We start from the raw sequence: 20,156 nt of genomic DNA, 5'->3' as shown, positions 1-20,156 counted from the left end.
TTTGTCTATTTGGTTTGGTTTTTTAACCTAATTTCATCCAAGGCTTGGTCTGGGTTATAAGGGATCATATGAGGTGTTAAAGGACCATGCACACAAAGGGCACACATGTGTGCCAATTGGTGTAGTTTGAGGTTTGATATGTCGTTTCTTCTAATGACATGTGCTGAGGTTTATGTAGGGTCTTAGTATGATCTAAGAGTGTTGTAATTGAATAATAAAACGAGAAAATTTTAGATTAAAGGTTTAAAAAAAGATTAAAGAAGAAAATTAAGTTCTAAAATATGGTTTAAAGATCACTAATGATAGATAAGTTAATTAATGGTTTGAACCAATTTCAAAACTTAATTTGGGTATTTAGGGTATGACATGGGCTTGAGGTGTCACAACCCCGCCCCGGGAAGGGTGGGATCGCGACGTACATACCTGTCCTTTTTCTTTTCATTCTTTCCTCTTTTTTTCTTTCTTTTCTTTTCTAAAAATATGCAATCAGTATGAACATGACACACGTGTACTCTAAATTTCTAATTTAATAAAGGGAACACCTGATAGACATTCTATTCGAACATTCATCCAAAAAAGACTCTCAGAGTCCATCACACGTTTTTAAAAACATAACTGTTCTAGTTAGGAAGAGACTCTATCCCAACATAAAAACATCTATAGATAAACATAACCCATCATCCATATAAGGTCAAATAGATTGTTCGACCATAAACATAACCCATCATTCATAAACATAATTGTTCTAGTTAGGGAAGACCCTAAGCATCTGCCTCTCCCTCTATAGTAGTGCCTTGCTCCCCAGCCTTTTCGTCATTACCTGAATGTTTAAAACATAAACACAAAGTGAGTTGAATACTTAGTAAGCAATACACCATGCTGTTATCTTATTAACCACATAATCTTTTCTTTTGAAAATATGCATACATAAACATTTGCTAATCATGACAATACTTTCATGCATAAACAATTTAAGGGATAAGCCATACTTTCATGCATAAACATTTTAAGAAATAACTTACTTTCATGTATAACATTTTAAGAAATAACCATGCTTTCTTGTTTCACTTTCTTTAGCCGGTACACACTATTACGCCCCATGTGTTAGGGTTAGCAGTCTTCCTTTGGACCTGGATTTCGCCCATGGTCACAGGTTGGGAATCCCTTTTAGTCAGGGGGCAGCACTGGGAGCACTACCAGAACAACTTACCCGGCATTGCAATCTGTCCATTCCTTTGGTACCCTTTTCATTCATATGGCCATTACGTATTTTCATACAATAAAACATTCATTCATTCAGTCATTTCTTTCTTTCTTTCATGTTAGTCCTTGCAATCCTTTCTTTTCAGTCATTTTCATTTAATAGTTCATCATGGAAGAACATCATTTAAAAGCATAAGCTTAAACATCATCTTTCATGGCATCCATAAAAATTCAGTTCATAGGGACATTTTAACATCAGTTCATTGGGACATTTTGAAACACTTTCTTCATGTCATTTAAAACATCAATTCATATGGACATTTTAAAACGTTTTCTTCGTATCATTTAAAGCATCACTTAAAACATAAGGCATAAGACATTCATTTCCTTTCCTTTGCAATAAAAAACATTTTCATCATCTTTTTTACTCCGATGCACATGCATTTTTATGAACAATATACATTTTCATGCTATACTACATATAAGAATAATCAATAAGTTTATTGAGAAAGCATGTATGGAAATCTCATGACTTAAGACCAACGTGCATGCATTACCTTATACACATACACACTATTATAATCAATAGGATGCTTAACAGGGGCTATCAAGAAAAGACGTGCATATTATATTCATTTACTCTTTTCTTTAGAAGAACATTTGCAATAAGAGAGAGGAACATTCTTTCATAAAGAGAACTTGGTGTGAGAAGCATGGTCATAGCTACTTAACTATATGCTCCTTGATACTTCCAACTTCAATATAGGTCCTATTCCAATAAATAGCACAAGTGTGTTAATACTTATACAATATTCTTTAGCCCTCCATTTAAAAGAGAAAGTCACATTATTAAATTTAACGTCCCTTTTATGCTTAGCATTAACCCAAATGACTACTCCTCACCTCAACTTACAACAGAAATAACTTAAATATTAAGACATGCTAGCTGTCCATGGAAATGTTACTTTAAAAGGCTTACATGAAAAGTAGTTAGAAATTCATAAGCTTCAAGCAAGGTCTCTTTGGTTCAAGCTCACTTTGGGTTCTGAACATTAGGAGATAAAATCTAGAAATTCTCAACGATGAGCTTTAAAATAGATTTAGGCATTTCAAGTAGGCTAAACAAGTTTAGGAAACATGCCCTTTAAATCAACTTGTAGTCCCTCACTATAAAAAGTTAGCTCATCAATATTTTTGACTCTTGGGTTAGGTAGAATTTAACTAAACGAGGGACAACATAAATGGGCTATTTTTACATCAAGACATGACATGACATGGGCTTTGGAATACTTAGACAGCTTTACATATCATAATATATCATGCATAATTAATCTCTTATATTTAACTAACTAAGCTATAACCTATTCACATAAGCAATATTTTAATTAGTTTAGATAACATATCCCATTAAAATTAGAGTAGCATAAAGTATAGCAATGTTACCCATTAAATAACTTTAAAACTTTTAAGCACTCAAGCTTATGCTTTACTCACTTAATACCAAAATATAAAATTATAGAATCAAGCAAAACCTTTAACCAAACCTCTTAGCATTTTAAAAACAAATTACCCACCAAACCTCAACACAAAGCACATGATACCAATATATATAATTTAAAATTACTTTATTCATCACCTATGATTAAACCAAGTTTAATAACAACATGACATTTTCGAAATATAGGAAAATACAAAGCAAAACAACTATAATACCATTTGGTTTGGACCAAAAACATGGCATACATATTTATTTTCAACGTAGGAAATTAAACGCATCAAAACACAAGCTAAAACAACTTAGTGAGCTTCCAAAATCACACTAAAATCAATGAGTCAAATTAGAGTTTTTACCTTGAGCTCTCAGCCCCTTTCAACACACAAGTGGAAGACCAAATGTTGATATGGCAGTGTAGATGATGATGGCATTGTGTTAAACCCCAAAACCAAAACACCATAGGTAAGGTAAGTGATGAAAATCGAAACCCATATGGAATCATGCTAGGAAGTGAACCAAAATTTTATCACCTTCAAGCTTTCACCCTTTTGAAGATAAAAACAAGCTTTGGTTCCAAATTTTGAGGCAAAACCGAAAATGGCTATGGAGGGAGTGTTCTCGTACGGTTTGAAGAAGATGAGAGAAAAAAATGTTTTTCTTCTTCCCTTTCCATGGAGTCACAAAGCTTGAAGAAGATGAGAAGAACTTAGTTTCTTGAAGATGAGAAGAGAGGAGAAGAAGAAAGGAAGGTGGCGTCGACTATGGCTTCCTTGGAGAGAAAGATGAAGTTTCTTTCTTTCTTGGGTGAGAGGCCAACAGGTAGGAGAAGAAATGCCTTAGGATTAGTTTTTGTTTTTGTTTTTGTTTTTTCTTTTGTGTTGCTTACAACATAAGCTTGGAAGAGGGAAAATGGCATTTTAGTCTTTGTTCCCTTATTCCATCACAAGGAAGCAAGTGGATGGTGAAGATCTATCCATCTCATGGATACTTTTCACCTACCAATCTAATGGTAGAGAATAATTAGGTCATTTCTTAAATGAATAAAATTAAAAGGCTTAAGGGAAAATATTTCAAAGTCTTAAAAATAATACCCTTGATTTATTTTAATAAATCATATTTTAAAATAAAGCATACTTATCTTAAAATAAAATAATTAAAAATAATAAAAATCTTTATCTCAAAATATTTAACTTAAAGAATTAATAAAATAACGTAAGGATCTACGTAGTAGGACTCGGGTATTACATGAGAAAACCCATGGTATGGTATATTGGGCTTTCAAATTGAAGAGTTAAATAGAAAAAAAAACAAGGCTTTGGGCCTTGTGGGCTTAAAAGGGCCATAAGTGTGGCTTAATGGTTCAAGGGCTTTTAGGCTTGAGTGAATGGTGGCCTTATTTCTAGATTTTGAGGGATTAAAAAAGACCTTAAGACCCACTAAGATGGGACTTGAAAGGCCACCATGACATAATTGGGTCCTGGGTCAAATCTATACCATGTTTGGCCCAAAAGTCCTTATGCCATCCTCATGCTTGGGCCAAGGCTATCCTACCAAGTCTTGCACTCCTATGAGGCTTGTTTTAGGGCTTCCAAGGATTGGCCCATAAATGTCCTAATGGGCTTGCTTAGATTACCAATGGGCTTGCTTCTCTAATCCTCCATGCTTAATAAATTGGGCCTAATACCTTCACTCTTGCTATGTTAGGCCCAATGGCTTTATGTACTTTTCATTTGGCCTATTTTCTAATGTCCTCCAAGATAGACTTAAAACTTTATATCTCTCAAGTTGGGCATACAGCTTTTTAACATCTTAACCTAGCCCACCACATCCTTAATGCATTAGGGCCCTAAAGTCTTATTGCCTCTCATAAGCCTTTATACTCAAAAAGCTTGGGCCCTTAGTAAACCACTCTTTGGGCCTTCACCAATTTCATACAAAAGAGGTTGACTAACATACAAAAAGCTGAAAGTGACGTAAGGCAAGTAAGACTCAATTATTCCAAAGAAGAAATGAGACTTCTATAAAAGGAGAGAACCACTACAAACGTGAAGGAATCTAACAACTCTACAAGGAAAGACTCTCTACAACTCGTGGGACTCTCTCTCTCTCTCTCTCTCTCTCTCTCTCTAGAAAGAAAACACCTTCTTCAATCTCCCTATATCCTTACTTTCTCCATTGTATTGAGAGTTATGAGAGCCCATGTAAGATTGTACAATCATCAAACATGGTGCATTTCGGCCCCAAACAACCCATGTATGTAAGCTTTTATGTTGAATCAAGTAAATCTCTATGTCTCTCTTTATTTACATTTTAGATACCTTATTTATTATTTATTTCATGGATGAGAATCAGACAACTGTATCAATGCCCAAGCCATCATCGTGGGCATTTCAACCATATTGTCGGGCTCCGGCCACGACAAAAAAAATGCATCAATAGTTTGGTGCCATCTGTTGAAACGACAAATCACTCTCCAAACAAAAGATTGCATGAGCCAACAAAGGCTGGTTCAACACAAAGGAGACATTGCATTGAACGGAGTGTTACAATGAGAGAGAAAGACTAGAGTTTCAGATCAAGAAGGAAACTACACCAACAAGATTTAAGAAGATAAGTCCTTTATCATTTTCTCAAAATGCGTCATTTTATGATTTAATATGTAAAGAGGTCTAGTTTGGCAAGCACTGAGCCCTATACGTTCAAGGTGCACAAGGGGCGAGCACTAAAACCAGTCCTGAGCCATGTATCTTTGTGAAGTTAGACCACCAAGGCTTGAAACATACCGAGCAAGAAAGGTAGCTCACCTGGGAAGAAAACCTGATGGGTGAGCACAAGCACGACGAGCATTTCGCCAGCCCACACTATAGGCAATAAGCTCGCAGGCACAATAAAGCTCAAGCAACCAATAGAGTTCACCCTCATCGCACATAAAGAGTCTCGGACGAGCAATAAAGCCATCCTAGACAATAAGCACAAGTAACACAAACAATGGAGCTTGCCTGAGTTTGCTTGCCCAAAGAGAGCCATTTACATTTCACTTGTACCAACAAGTTTGAATGCTCTCCTCATAAAGTTCCTCAGGTTTCTTTAAGGCTCATAAAGGAACACATGACAAAAATTTCCTTAGGTTTCTACAAGGATCTTAAAGGAATGCACGAATGGAGAGTGAACGAGCCATAAGGGCACCCAATACGCTTGAGCAACGAAGGAACTTGTTGACAACAATGCTCTCTTCAGCAAATAAAGGACCATGTGGAGAATTGAAGGAATGCCCCAAGCAACAAATTTCATGCAATGAAGGAATGCCCTGAGCAACAAAGGACCACACTGAAAAACAATGCTCGCTAAAGCAACAAAAAGCTCACCAAACAACAAAGGACCGAGCTAAGCAACAAAGGAATTCACCCAAGCAATAAAAGAACACCCCGAGCAACAAAAGAATTCATCTAGCAAAGGACTGCACCGAGCAACAATGCTCGACCCACGCAACAAAGGAACTCACTTAAATACATTGCTCAGCTAAGCAATAAAAGAACTGCACCGAGCAACAATGCTCGACCCAAGCAACAAAGGAACTCACTTAAATATATTGCTCAGCTAAATAAAAGAACCTGCCAAGCAACAATGCTTGCCCATGCAACAAAGGACCACACCTAGCAACGACTCTTTCCCCGAGCAACAATGCTCACTCGAGCAATAAAAGAACTCGCTGAGCAACAATGCTCTCCCAACCAACGACTCTAACCCAGAACAACAATGCTTTGCTCGAGCAACAAATGTGGCACCCCTCCTCGGTAAAGAGCTTGGCCCTCTTGTGGTACCAAGAATGCCAACCAGCCAGCAACACCCCAGTTGTTACTGTCGGGTCTCGACATATAATCATAGGTCAAGTACGTAGTAAGCAAAATAAGTAAAGGTTTATTCAGAGACTAAATGTTAATTGTACTAAAGGTCTAAACTGGTAAGAAGTTCTTCCATTAAAAATAATAATAATAATAATATACAAATGTCATTATTATTTTCCAAATAGTATTATACACCACCAACTGTTCATAACTTACGTCTAGGTACAATGACCAAACATGGTTTGTCGCCAAACTAAATAGTATATCTTAACAAAACACAAACAACAACTAATAATAGAGGCAAGCCTCCATTTCTATGACTAGGGCGAGATGGGTCATTCTGTAACACCCGGGCCCAGCCAAGTCCACTTTCTAAGTTTTTTTCTTGGATTTGTTTTTATGAAAAAGCCCAAGCTCGTAAGATCTCATGCCAGACTCCTCTTTTCGCACTACTCCATCACGTCGATTTCCACTCCATGCAAGTGTTTTTTTCTACTACTTTCCTGGCAACCACTCGTATAATGGGTTGATACTCGATAAGTAGTTGGGCATCAATTTTTTTTTCCAAACTAAGGTTGCCTTCATCGCATCCTTTACCTCTGCATGCACGTCTCCCATTAGGGTACATGGTGTCACCATATATATATGCACATTACTAGGACTCATGCATGCATGTTTTTAATCATCCTTAACCCTAGACAAAGTTGACGCTCATCCTCCTCATCACAGAAGGCCAAACCGAGACCTCCACCCCACCACCACCTTAAGGTAGACTCTACCCAAGCCTCCACCGTGAGCCTCTTCATCCATGCTGCAACCCGTTTAGACTAACCACGTACAAACTACCTACATCTAGTGTTGCCAACTCCTGAACCACCCCTACTTGACTCGCACCACTACAAGCCTCCACCGGAAGCAACCAAACAACTCGTGGCCACCACTTGAAGACGCATTACCAACGAACCCAACCACCAAGATCTACCCCACGGACTTGCGCCAGCCATCGTAGGCTAGCCCCAACCTGTGTATGTCCACTGCATGAGACTCCCACTGCTTAGCCCCAGTAGCAACCGGCAACCCTGCATCGCTGTCCAGCCACTAGAAATTTCCAACGTGGTTGCTCTGTTTGCACCAAACTGAAATAGAGGAATATTTCCTACCATCGTGAGCCTCAAACCAACCACCCCATGCCTCTAGCCTCCCTCCATGTTGGCACCACCTACAGAGAAAGCGCCACCGAGCACTTCTCGCCACCCCAAGCCTTTGTTTTTCTCTCGGTAGCCCCCCTCCCCTCTCACGGTGCTCTATCCCTCTCTCTGTTCTCTCTCTCTAATCACTTTCTCTCTTACTCTCAATGCCATGCCACCGCATAGACAGCCTTCGACCTCTGCCCACCACTGCCCCGTCACATCTCTCCTTCCCTCTTGGAGGGTATGCCCTCACTCTCTCTCTCTCCCTCTCAGTTACTATAACACTGCACACACATTTTGTTTTCTTCAGTGTCTTGGTGAAGACATGTTCAAGTTGGGCTTATTTTTCCTCTAGTGGGCTAGTTGTGATCTCACACGAATGGGTTCAATTGAATTTTTGGGCTTTATTATTTTTTAAGTCCACTCAATTTTAATTCAAAATAGTCTATAAACTTTATTTTTACAACAAATATTTAAGGGATTTAAATTATGTTGTTAAGCATTAATTTTTATAATTTAATTTCAGAAGTAAACAGTAATCATGTAATTTTATTTTGAACGCTTTAAATCTAATCTAGTCTATTTTTTATTAAATGAAATTTTATTTTTTATTGTAATAGATTTTTGGCATAATTATATTAACTAGTATTAACTTTGTATAGTTAGATTTCAGTAGTAAGACATGTTAGGGTTCAAAGTATTAGTTGGAGAAATTAAGTGGATATCTTTTTACTTGGGGAGGGATGAATTTTAGGGTTGCGAGAATGTTAGAAGTTTTAGGAAAAATAGGTTATTTTAATATTGTAGGCTAGAATATAAAATTATGTGTGTAATAAGAAATTTAAGTTACGTGTGTATTTTACAGGTGACAAGTGATATTCATTCGGCACTATTGTAGAAAAATTCAGAAAAGCCAAGAAATTTAGGTAAGCGGAGTTCCTATGTTAGACTTTGCATAAAAATAAAATGGGCTAAGGTTGATTTTTGAAAAATATGCATGTTTTGTTATGAAAATAAATTTGAAACGACTTCAGTTATTTGTTCTGCATTACTCTTGAAATTTCATATAAGTATAAAGTATTTTTTGGCATAACTGGTATAGATATGAGCTTATTTATGGCATTCTATAATCAAACTGAGAAAAATGAGTGAACATGATAATTTGATAATTTTTGCATGTGACGTGAAGATGTTCTAAATATGTTTGAGAAAATGTGAAACGATTTAATTTCAGTACTCTGTTTTGATATGATATGGCATCTGAAAAACCTTTGGCATGATTTTCTGATTCTATTCTAACTTTGATTCTAGTTCTGATATAGTGATTCTGATTCTGTTTTGCTCTGATATATGGCTCTGCCACGGGATATAATAGTGACCTGTGGCCCTGCAACAGGATATAATAGTAACCTTTGGCCTTGTCACGGGATATAATAGTGACCTCTGGCCCTACCACGGGATAAAATAGTGGTCTCTACTTTGAGTGTAATCGTTTTGATAACATGGTGATTTATGTTCTACTTGGCTTTCTGTAGAATGCGCAACTCTACCATGGGGGTTAAACATGGTCTCTGTTCTAATATGATGATGCTATGATATGATATAATAAGATAAATATGTTCAGTCGTGTTATGCCAAATGTGTCTTTGAATATGAACAGTTTGAAGTGTTGCTCTGATTTTCTGATAATATGTATTTTTGAGATTTGCATATTGAAATTGAATTGTTTTGTTTCTGCTTTCTAAACTCTATGAAAATGCTCATATTTACATACTAGCATATGTTATATGTTTACTGAGTTGTTGATAACTCACCCCTTATCTCCACAATATTTTTCAGACGAAGTAAATGCTTAGACTAAGGATCAAGAATAGAAAGCGGATACAAGATTGCTAAGTGTAGGGAATAGGTATTGAGATTATTGAAAGGTTATTATTTTATATATTGATCGATTGTATTGACTAGATTTGTTGGGAAGTTGACAATTATATTGAGATTTGAGTTGTCATATTTATAGCTATGGAGTTTTTTTAAAATGGATGAAGATATGTCTATGGAGTCTTTGGAATATTTATTTTTATTGTGAAAAAGGATTTAGGTGACAGGAAGTAACTCTCCGACTCCATCCGGGACCGGGATGTTACACATTCTTCCTCGAAACTCCTCTTGGGCTACATCTACATCAAGGTCTACTATTCAAGTAAATGAAACCATATGTAGGTTAAACATCTATGACAACACTACCAATGAGAGACAATGCAGGTGAAAATGCATGGATGGTTTCATGTAAATGATCTGTGAACACATATTTATGCATGGTGAGGAATCCCCCTCTGGCAAAAACACATGTATACGTAGTTAACGCAAGTATATAAGCATGGTGACAAATCACTCTCGGAGCAAATCTCATTTATGCATAGTAATTATCAAGATGAGGAATCACCCTCTTATCAAAAGCACGTAAAACCCATCATATCTCCTCATATAAATCAAGCAGGAATCGCTCCACCATTCAATGCAGGAACTCACTCTACCTTGCCAATGTGCATGTTGACTTACCCATTTCAAATCATCCGACATGGGGAATCACTCAACTCAATCAACACAGCCAAAGACAACACACATTATCAACCCGGGAAATCAATCTACCTAGTCAACTGACTCGAAGATACCACACATGATCAACCCAGATAATCTCTCTACTAGTTCATCAAGTAAGGCCAATATGAAAACGTTCTACCCTGATCATCACAGTGACTCTCTCTACCCTATGAAACTCGTGGCAAAGTGAAATAGGAATGGCGTGGGGACTCCTCAACCAGTTCATGATGATCGACACAAGGTAAGACTCCACACTCACTTGGAAATCACGATTATCACCATTTCATATCATTCAAACTCGTCATCTCAAAATCACAATATAAAGATAATCCATAAACATAATCAAGAAGATATATTATTTTTCATGTAGAAAATGAGGAGTTACAGAATATGCAAAGCCTAATCTTACAACATACTCACATTCTTGGTATGGTCTAAGGAGCTAACCTACTTGAAAAATATTAAAATACTCAGGTGGTGCTGGCACAGCTCCTCCTGCCGCAACTTTTGAAATCGCTTACTTTCTTGAAAACTCTGACTCCAAAGAAGATCAGGCACCTAGAATCTCAAAAAAGATATTTTGTCCCTTGTTCAAAGCCTTTTATAGGGTAAAACCATTAGGTGTCCTTTTGACTTTTGATATGCTTGAATAGGAGCCCTTAATCTCAAGCGTCCATTTGTCCCCTAAACTTGAAGAATTGTATAGAGCGAGTGACTGATGGGACAAGACACGCATGTTCTTGCGGCTTGCCAAGGGTCCAATCTCGCAGTCCTTCCCTTAATAAAGGTCTCCCTCGTGGTGCTAGACCATACTTCTAAGATTAGATGATATGGCCTGCAAATTTGTAATCCTTTTCCTCCAATCTCACTATAGACATGACATCTCTATGGAGCATGGTCCTCTGTGTATTACACATGCCGCCTCTGAGCTTCTCTGCATTATCTTGGAGAGGCCTCACATCCATATTGTCTTACCTTGACTAGTATTCGTCCTTTGATCGTTACTTGTTGTGACGACTAAGATTTTTGCTAGGCTTTTTGTGTATTTTATTAAATGACCCAAGAGAGGTGGAGTAACCCAATTAGAATTGGTTTGGACTAGAGAAGGGCCCAAGCCCATGAGTGTTTCGACCTTTATACAAAAATTAGGGTTTTGAAACCCAATAGATCTAGGGCTCACGCCCAACTCTAGTTCTTGAATGCCACATGTCATCCAATAGAGCTTATATCTAGGACTTGACGAGTATAGATTGTATTGTGGGAAGAGGGGTGAGAGAGATCTAGGGTTTGACCTTGCAAGCCTGCCATAGAAGATCACCCACCTTCTTGCCATGTGTCATGCATGCAAGAAGGCTTGCTAGTAGGAAAAAGCTTTGTGACACTTGTCACTATGAGAAAGAGATTCTAGAAGAAGAATGATAAGGTTATGGAAAAGTAGAGCTTAGGGAAGGCCGAGAGGCCTTGCACGACAAACTATAAGAAAAGGAGGAGAAAATATTCTTGTTTTCTCGCCCATGTGTCATGCATGCAAAAAGGTAAGAGAGGATGTTTGTCTTGGGAAAGGACGAAATCCACATGGAAAGGGAGAGCCACAAGCCTATGGAGTTTCTAGAAGGATTTTGTGAAAGACTTCCTTGAGGTGGATGGCTAGGGCAAGGAAATTTGTGCATTTTGCCACCCATAATGACCAATCATGCTTTGTCCAAGAAAATGGAAGAAGAAAAGGAAAAAAAATCTCCTTGGGAAGAGATGGAGACTTTAGCCACCTATACTCACACACACTTCACCTGCCACTTGGCAAGCATGCATATGGGTAAAGTTTCAAGAAAGAACTAGGGTTTCAGTTTGGAAGGCTTGCATGCCACTTGTCCAAAAGTTTGGTGGAAGAAGATCTTCTTGGCAAGAGATGGAAGTTTCGGCAGCCACCATGTACACACTCACACTCTTCACTTGTCACTTGGCACACATGCACACATGTAAGAGATTGAGGAAGATTTTTAACTTGACAAAGGCCATTTAGCTACAAGGTTCATTGAACTAAGACATGAGGTGAAGGGGCAAAGTGGGAATGAGGTTTCAGTCTTAAGGAAGGAGGCGCCACTTGTCCAAAAGGTCCTATTGTGTTTCCAACACAATCAAATGATGAGGAAGGAGGCGCCACTTGTCCAAAAGGTCCTATTGTGTTTCCAACAGAATCAAATGATGAGGAAGAAGGAAGAGGCCTTAGGGTGGGACGCCACTTGGCATCCATGCAATGAGCTTGGCTTGTGAAAGAAGCATTTTGTGTCTATATAAGGGAAAGGAGCCGAAAACCCTAAATTTTTTAGTCATTTGGTGAATTTCTCTTGAAACATTCGGCCACCACCTTTCTCTCCAACTTTCCATCACTTTCTCACCATCCAAACACCATCCATACTACACTCATCTCTTTCAAACACCATTTTTTAGGGCAAGCAAAGTTGGAGGATACTTCTAAGGAGGGAATCACCTAAGGTATGAAGTGAAAACAACCTTTTCTTTACACCACACACACAGCCATGAGAAGCAAGTTTCGAACTTGACAAAGTTCACTATGAACTCATGCTCAAACACACTCACCCGCGACCAAGAGGAAGTTAGTTTTTGGCTTTTGTGGAGTTTCTCACATGAGCTTACACATACGTACACATGGATAAATTAGGGTTTTTCTTCAAAAGGAAGGAGGACTCAACCCTACTTGCTTTAAGCTCATAAGCATGATATTTCGAGGAAAGAGGGCCATGGCCTTAGTGTTTATTTGAAATAGGGTTTTAGTTTATGCAAGATTCGGACTTGAGGGAATGGAGGTCCAAATATTGGGAGTCTTTTTCTTGGAAAAAGATGTCAAGAGCACAACACTCACTCACATGGGTTAGTGTTTTGAATGACCGAACCTAATGATTGTTATATATATTTTTTCAGTTTGCTCACTTATCGATTGTGGATTTTTGTAAGTAAATTTCTAACTTGTACTTGCATATTTTATGTATGTCATGTGAATTTGTTGGTTATTCAGTTTTATGTGGATGCTTGTCATATTGATGTTTTCTTCCATGTGATATAATATCTTCTTTGCATGACCATCCAATGTATGGTTAGAATGGCTTACAGAATTAGTTCATGTTATAAAAATGGAATGAGAAGCCACCTTAGGGTTCAGATTGCACAATATTTGAACATGCAAATGAATATTTGCTGCATGACCGAATCTCTTATGGGATTAAGTCCATGAAAATACTTTTCTTTGATAAGAATGATCACTAGCATGTTTCAACCACCACATGAATGTTTATTGATAAAATTTTATTTGGTACATTAGAAGATCTAAGTTCATAAAAGGTTGATGGAATGCATGTTTTCAAATTTAAAGATCTCGGTTATGACCATGGATGAGGTATGATCTTTTGTGATTGGACTTTTAATAAGTTAAGACCAATTCTTGGATGCACTAGGATTTATATGTTTTGGCCACTACATGTAAAGTATTGAATGTTTGTTTCTTGTTTGATATTCGATGCCTTAGAATTTTTATAAAAGAAAATGGTCGCATGTTCTAATATTTTCAAGTCGTAAAGTGAAATGTACATGGATTTGCATGTTTGTATGTCATATGGCTATGATGAAGCATTCGGCATTTGTATGTGTCTCATGAAAGTTCTAAATTTTCATAGTTCATGTCACATGCATTGGGATTGTGAAAACCTTTTGAAAAGAAAAAAAGTCTTTTTAAAGTTTTGTCACGACCCCAAAGGCTAGGACGGAGAAATGTCCTAGTGAAACTCCTCTGTTCACTCAGGAGTGACTAAAATGGAATGGTGACCTCTGGGTCGATGAAATACAATTGACGGACCATGAATAGTTCCTAAAAGAAAATGATATTGGAGCGGGGTTGCACCTAAAGCTAGTAGGTGTCTTACGGTGAAGGCGAAAAAGGAATTGCCGTAATATGAAAGATTAAAAATAAGATGTAATCACCTTGGTCAAAGTAGCCAATAGTTGAAGCAGTAACTAGCGAGGAACACGAGGTGCATAAGAGAGACGTGAGGTATCCATTTATATGTTAAAAGTCAAAAAAGGTCTTGAGCTCAAAGTTATGCTATGATACATGAATAAGAACCGAGCTCACAAGTATGTTAATGAATAAGTATGAAAATACGAAAAGATGTTTTATAAAAGTTATGATGTGCACGATGTCCTTTTGAAAAGTCAAATGCATAAGTAAAATCTCACATCCATGCATTCATTGTTAAGTTTGCTTACATATGCTTACGATATCTGTTACATGTTATTTGTTTACTTACTGAGATTTCTCGAAATCTCACTATTGAAATTTCCACTATCATTCATTCTTCGGAATGGTAGAAGTGTGACAGGAACCCAAGAGGACACTAATGGGAAAATGCAACAGACCGGATCCCCAAAAGCCTAAGGAGTCTCCGGAGCGATGCAAGGTCTCTCAGGAGTCATCGCTTTTAGAAAGGTTGGAACTTGTCAACCAATTCATCACAGAGGTGTTGCAGCTTTTTGAGCAACTGAGGAGGATTCTAAATTAGGACAAGGCCAAGTAGGATTGACCTCATGAAAAGACTTATGTTATGGGACCTCTTTTGGGGAATGACTTATTTTGATAACTTGATGTATTGGTCCCGCATTTTAGGAGTCTCTTTTGGAACAATTAACTCTTTTGATGACTCTTATGAAATCTACATTTTGGGATTTATGTGTTTCGGTACCATGATAATTGTCCTATTATTTGATCTAAGTTGACTTTCCGCTGCGATATACTGTATACTACTAGTTATCATTAGGTGCATTGCATCTTAATTGTCATGTACAAGGAGTAGGTAGCCTTGTATTACATGTCCCGATGATTCAGTTTCCGTCAAATCCCAAGAGGGGGCTGAGGGCATCACACTCACCCTAACCCGTAGCTCACCCTTTGATGTGGCTCGTCATTTTCTAGAACTACCAGACTCTTCATTTCTTCGTTCTTGACCAAATACAGTCAACATAGTTCTTGCTCGCCGATCACAAGGCAAAAAGTCTTTTATCACCTAGTGTTGAGATGTGTTAGCTAGGTTTTCTACACAATGTTGCTCGCCTCCTTTGGAATAGATGCACTTTGCTCGACCTACTACCTCATCTTCCACAATAGATTGCTTGTGGGAAGAGGTCTCTTCCCGTGCTATAGTGTGGTCCTCACACCAACAGATCGCACCGAGCAATGAAGGAATGCCCTTAGCAACAACAGATTGCATCGAGCAACAATTCTCTCCCAAACAACAATGTTGCCCAAGCAACAAAGGACCACACCAAACAACGAAGGAACACCCCGAACAATAAAGGACTATGCCGAGCAACAAAAGGGCTCACCAAGCAATAAAGGACCGGACCCTCGCCCCGAGCAACCAATGAACTCGCTGATGTTCAAATCTCACCCAAGTAACAAACGAACTTATTGAGCTACAATGCACTCCTAAGTAACATAGGACCGCATTGAGCAACAACGCACACCTAAGTTGTGAAGGACCATGTCAATGCTTCCCTCAAACAATAAAGTATCGCGTTGAGCAACAATGCTCGCTCCAAGTAACAAAGCTCCCAATAAAATAGGTTAAGGCAATCCAGATCCCAAACAAAAGACCCAAGGCGAATAAATGGAACAAAGAGAATGTACAATGAGATCAACCTCGGTCAAACAAAAAGCTTGGAAACCTGGCCACCTTACTTGGAACACCAGCTATGGGGTCCCCCTAAAAAATGTGAAAGTTATGCAAGGTAAGTAAGACTTAGCCACTCTAAAGAATGAATGAGACCTATATAAAAGGAGAGGACCATTACAAACGTGGAGATCTAATAATTCTACAAGGAAAGACTTTCTACTACCCTACAACTCGTGGGGCTCTCTCTCTCTTTCTCTAAAAGAAAAGCATCTTCTTCAACCTCTCTTTAACCTTATTTTTTCTATTGTATTGAGAGCTACGAGAGGCCATGAAAGACTATACAATCATCGAACATGGTGGATTTTACCTCCAAATAAACCATGGACATAGCTTTCTACTAAACCACATAAATTTATGTATCTCTCTCTTTATTTAGATTTTAAACTCAACAACTGTATCAATGCCTAACTCATCATCATAGGCTATTCAACTGTATTGTGAAGCTCCAGTCACATCAAAATAATGCACCAACATAATGGTAAAGTAATTATTACATAATCTTAATTTAAATAGAGACGCGTGGTATTTTCATTCTATTATATTATGTCATATCATTAAAAATAGTAATTATATAAAAAATTTAATAGTATAAATTTTATAATAGAATAAACTTTATACTTAGAATGAGAATATCACATCATTTATACTCCAAGACCACCTAAATTGGTTTTCACATAGAGTAAAAATAGAATAGCAAATTTTGGTAGTGGATAATTTTGAGCTAAATATAACTAAACAATGCGGTGTTCGGCCACTCTTATATGCTCTCAGAAATGCACTATCCCTCATTCTCCAATGTTGTTGTTTTTTTATTTATTAACTATGGTACTTAATGAAGAAGAATTGCAAGAATTTGTGGCGGTGGCAAGGAAGCTTTGGTGGAGAAGGAACTCCTTCATCTTTAACAAGGAGTTTTCTCGTCCAAACTCCAATGTGAGGGAGGCAAGAACATTGTTAGACATGCTATATGAGAGGAATAATGATCACAATAGCAAAGACACCTAGGTCTGCTCCTTAGCTTCTGTATGGCAAGCTCCTCCATCGAAATGGTTTAAGATTAATTGGGATGGTGCAGTGGATAAGGCTAATGGATTGATTGGCATTGGAGTAGCTATTAGGGACTGTACTGGCCAGATCATTGCCACTATGAGGAAGAGGAAACGGTTTTTTCCTGACCCCTTATTAGTTGAGTCATATGGAGCTTTACAGGCTGTTAAACTAGGATTGGATCTTGGACTGCAACATATTGTTATTGAGGGGGAATCATTGCAAGTCACAAAGGCATTACTAGAAGATAAAGAAGCTTAGAGCAGTTCAAACATGTTTATGAGTGAAGCAAGGTCAGGTCTTAAGCATTTTGCAAAGTGAGAAGTTTTTCATGTTAGGAGATATGACAATTTTGTAGCCCACTTACTTGCAAAAGTTGCTCTTACCATTTATGATTTAATTGTAACTATGGAGGAATCTCCTCTTTGTATCTCATCAATTTTATAATGGAATGGCATGAGAGTATTTCCTTTAAATAAAAAAAAAAGGTACCCAATAGCTATTATACTTTGTATACTTTTTTTTTTTTTTAAGAAAAAGGTAATGCTAGATAGACTCATAAGTTTTGCAAGTGTTGGGCGTTCTTTTTTAAAAAGAGTGGAGTCTCCTATTAAAAAATTAACTTTTTTCAAAATGAGTGCACGGCATTTGCACTCTATGACTATAAATATCATATTTGTTTATAAAAAACATTCTTAAAAAAAAATCCTTTGGCCATATTTAACTTGTGCCTATTTTCCCATATTTTCTAATAAAAGAATCGATGTTGCTAAATTTATTTAGAAAATAATATTCACTAAAGTCTTAGCAAAGCAAGGTTGGAGAATTCTCCAATCCCCAACCTCACTTGTGCATCAGGTTCTCAAGATGAAATATTTCCCAAGAAATGATTTTTTCCAAGCTAATCTGGTTAGTTGTCCATCTTTTGTATGGAGAAGCTTGATTTCAGCTAGACCTTTGTTTAAAGAAGGGACCATTTGGAGGATTGGGAATGGCAAAACAATCAGTATCTGGTCTGACAAATGGCTGCCTCGACCAACTACTTTCACAGTAAAAAGTCCAATAAAATTTCTGGATGCATAAACTAAGGTTGAGGAGTTAATCAACTCAGACACTTGGACTGGAAGCTCAATTTAGTCAAACAAATTTTTACCAAAGAAGAAGCAGATGTCATCAGCCAACTACCCATTAGTCACACAAACAAGTTAGATGTATTGATGTGGAGATGTACATCAAATGAAAAATTCAATGTAAAGGGTGCATATCATCTGCAAGGTGAAATACAGAGGAGATTAGAAAGCCAAACCTCACAAGGAAAACAAAATGCAAAAGAATGGACCAAACTTTGGAAATTGTCAATTCCTCCAGCAACAAAAACATTTATGTGAAGAGCTTCTCTTAACATATTACCTACCAGACTCAACTTATGTAAAATGAAAATTTTGGTAGATCCTCTCTGTCCCTTATGTTTGCAAGAACCAAAATCTATTGAACATGTCTTATGGGATTGCACATCAGCAAGAGATGTCTGAGGACAATGCTCTATGAAAATCCAAAAAAGCATTAGATCTTTCAACAGCTTTCAAGATCTTCTAAATGTCATGTTCATGAAGTTAAACAAAGAGGAAATGGAGGAACTGTCAGTAGTATTATAGAAGCTTTGGTGGAGAAGGAATGATCTTATTTTCAGAAACACCTTCACTCATTCTAATCTTTTAGTTAAACAAGCTTATCAGTTTTTGCAAGAATTTAGAGCATCTCAGGAAGTGGCAACCAGTCAGCTTTCAAGCTTCATTGTTAGGAATGCAGGTTGGGTACCTCCCCCAAATGATTATGCTAAAATTAACTAGAATGCAGTAGTTGATAGGATTAATTGTAAGATAGGAATTGGAATAGTGGTTCATGATAGTGAAGGCAATATTTTGGCAACAATGAGGAAAAGACGAGCTTTACTAACTGATCATTTACTAGCAGAGACCTATGATGCTGTTCGTGCAACTAGCTTTGGTATTGACTTGGGACTGAGGAAAGTTATTTTGGAGGAAGATTTAGAGAAAGTTGTGCAGGCTACTAAAGGATGTATGGAAGATTTGAGTTCTGTTGGGATGCTGATAACAGATATAAAGACCAAGCTTCAATGTTTTAACGCAGTTCCATCTAGGGCTGCAACCCGACCAAACTGTTTAATATCTGGGGCCGACCTGATCTGACCCGCGTAATCAGATCGATCTGAAGCAAAAATCACGAATCTCCTTCCAAAATATTATAGAGTGCTGAGATTTCAGTGATCACATTGTAACGCCCATCCTTGTGGTGGGTCTTTTTATAAAATATTTTGATAAAGGACGACAGGAATTACAATCCAATTTAAAACTTTTTGCTTCTTCCCAGGGTGCAAGACTCTACGTTTATAAAATAAAATATGCTTTTGCAATAAAAGAGGTTTACAGCGGAAAACATCATTTTTAATAATAAAAGGCCTCTCTTACATTTGAACCTCGTGCCTAGACTTCTGTGCTCTTCCCTATGGGCCGTGTTCGTCCCGACGCGTACTTCATTTCCTTCCCTGTGGGCGGGAGAGACATACATAAAAACTAAAATGAGTCGAAGACTCGTAAGCATTACTTCATGCAGTTAAAATATAACAACGTAGGTTTTCATTCATGCATTCATCATTCGTACATACTATACATACATGCATACGTGCATACGTGCGTTCATTTGAAAACGTCACTGGACGGGGTTTTCCTTTCTTTTCATAAAATGTTTCACCCGTCAGTGCCTTCATTTCTGCAAGAGTGCAGTGCCTTCATTCCTTAAAGTGCGTTCGTACATGCGTACATACGTACATACATACATTCTTTCTTTTCACTTTCATAGGCCAGTACACATTGTTACGCCCCGTGTGTTAGGGTTAGCGGCCCTATGGCCGATGGATTCGCCAATAGCCACGGGTTGGAATCCCATTCCGTTAGGGTGCAGCACTGGGTGCACTACCAGTACTATTGCCCGACATTGCAATCTGCCCATTCAT

General features: G+C 37.7%; 1 protein-coding gene across 1 annotated transcript in view; it reads left to right on the top strand.

Moving 5' to 3' along the window:
* The window catches only part of LOC121242246, a 64,058-nt gene extending 46,675 nt beyond the window's left edge, over positions 1-17,383 (top strand). Inside the window, exon 7 of the mRNA XM_041140138.1 lies at positions 17,151-17,383. Coding sequence (XP_040996072.1) covers positions 17,151-17,383 — 233 coding nt within the window. The remainder of the gene's footprint in view (positions 1-17,150) is intronic.
* The last annotated feature ends 2,773 nt before the right edge of the window (positions 17,384-20,156 follow it).

The sequence above is a fragment of the Juglans microcarpa x Juglans regia genome, chromosome 8D (genome assembly GCF_004785595.1).
Source record: "Juglans microcarpa x Juglans regia isolate MS1-56 chromosome 8D, Jm3101_v1.0, whole genome shotgun sequence".
In the NCBI taxonomy this organism is placed as follows: Eukaryota; Viridiplantae; Streptophyta; class Magnoliopsida; order Fagales; family Juglandaceae; genus Juglans; species Juglans microcarpa x Juglans regia.
This window is presented reverse-complemented; position numbering and strand designations above follow the sequence as displayed.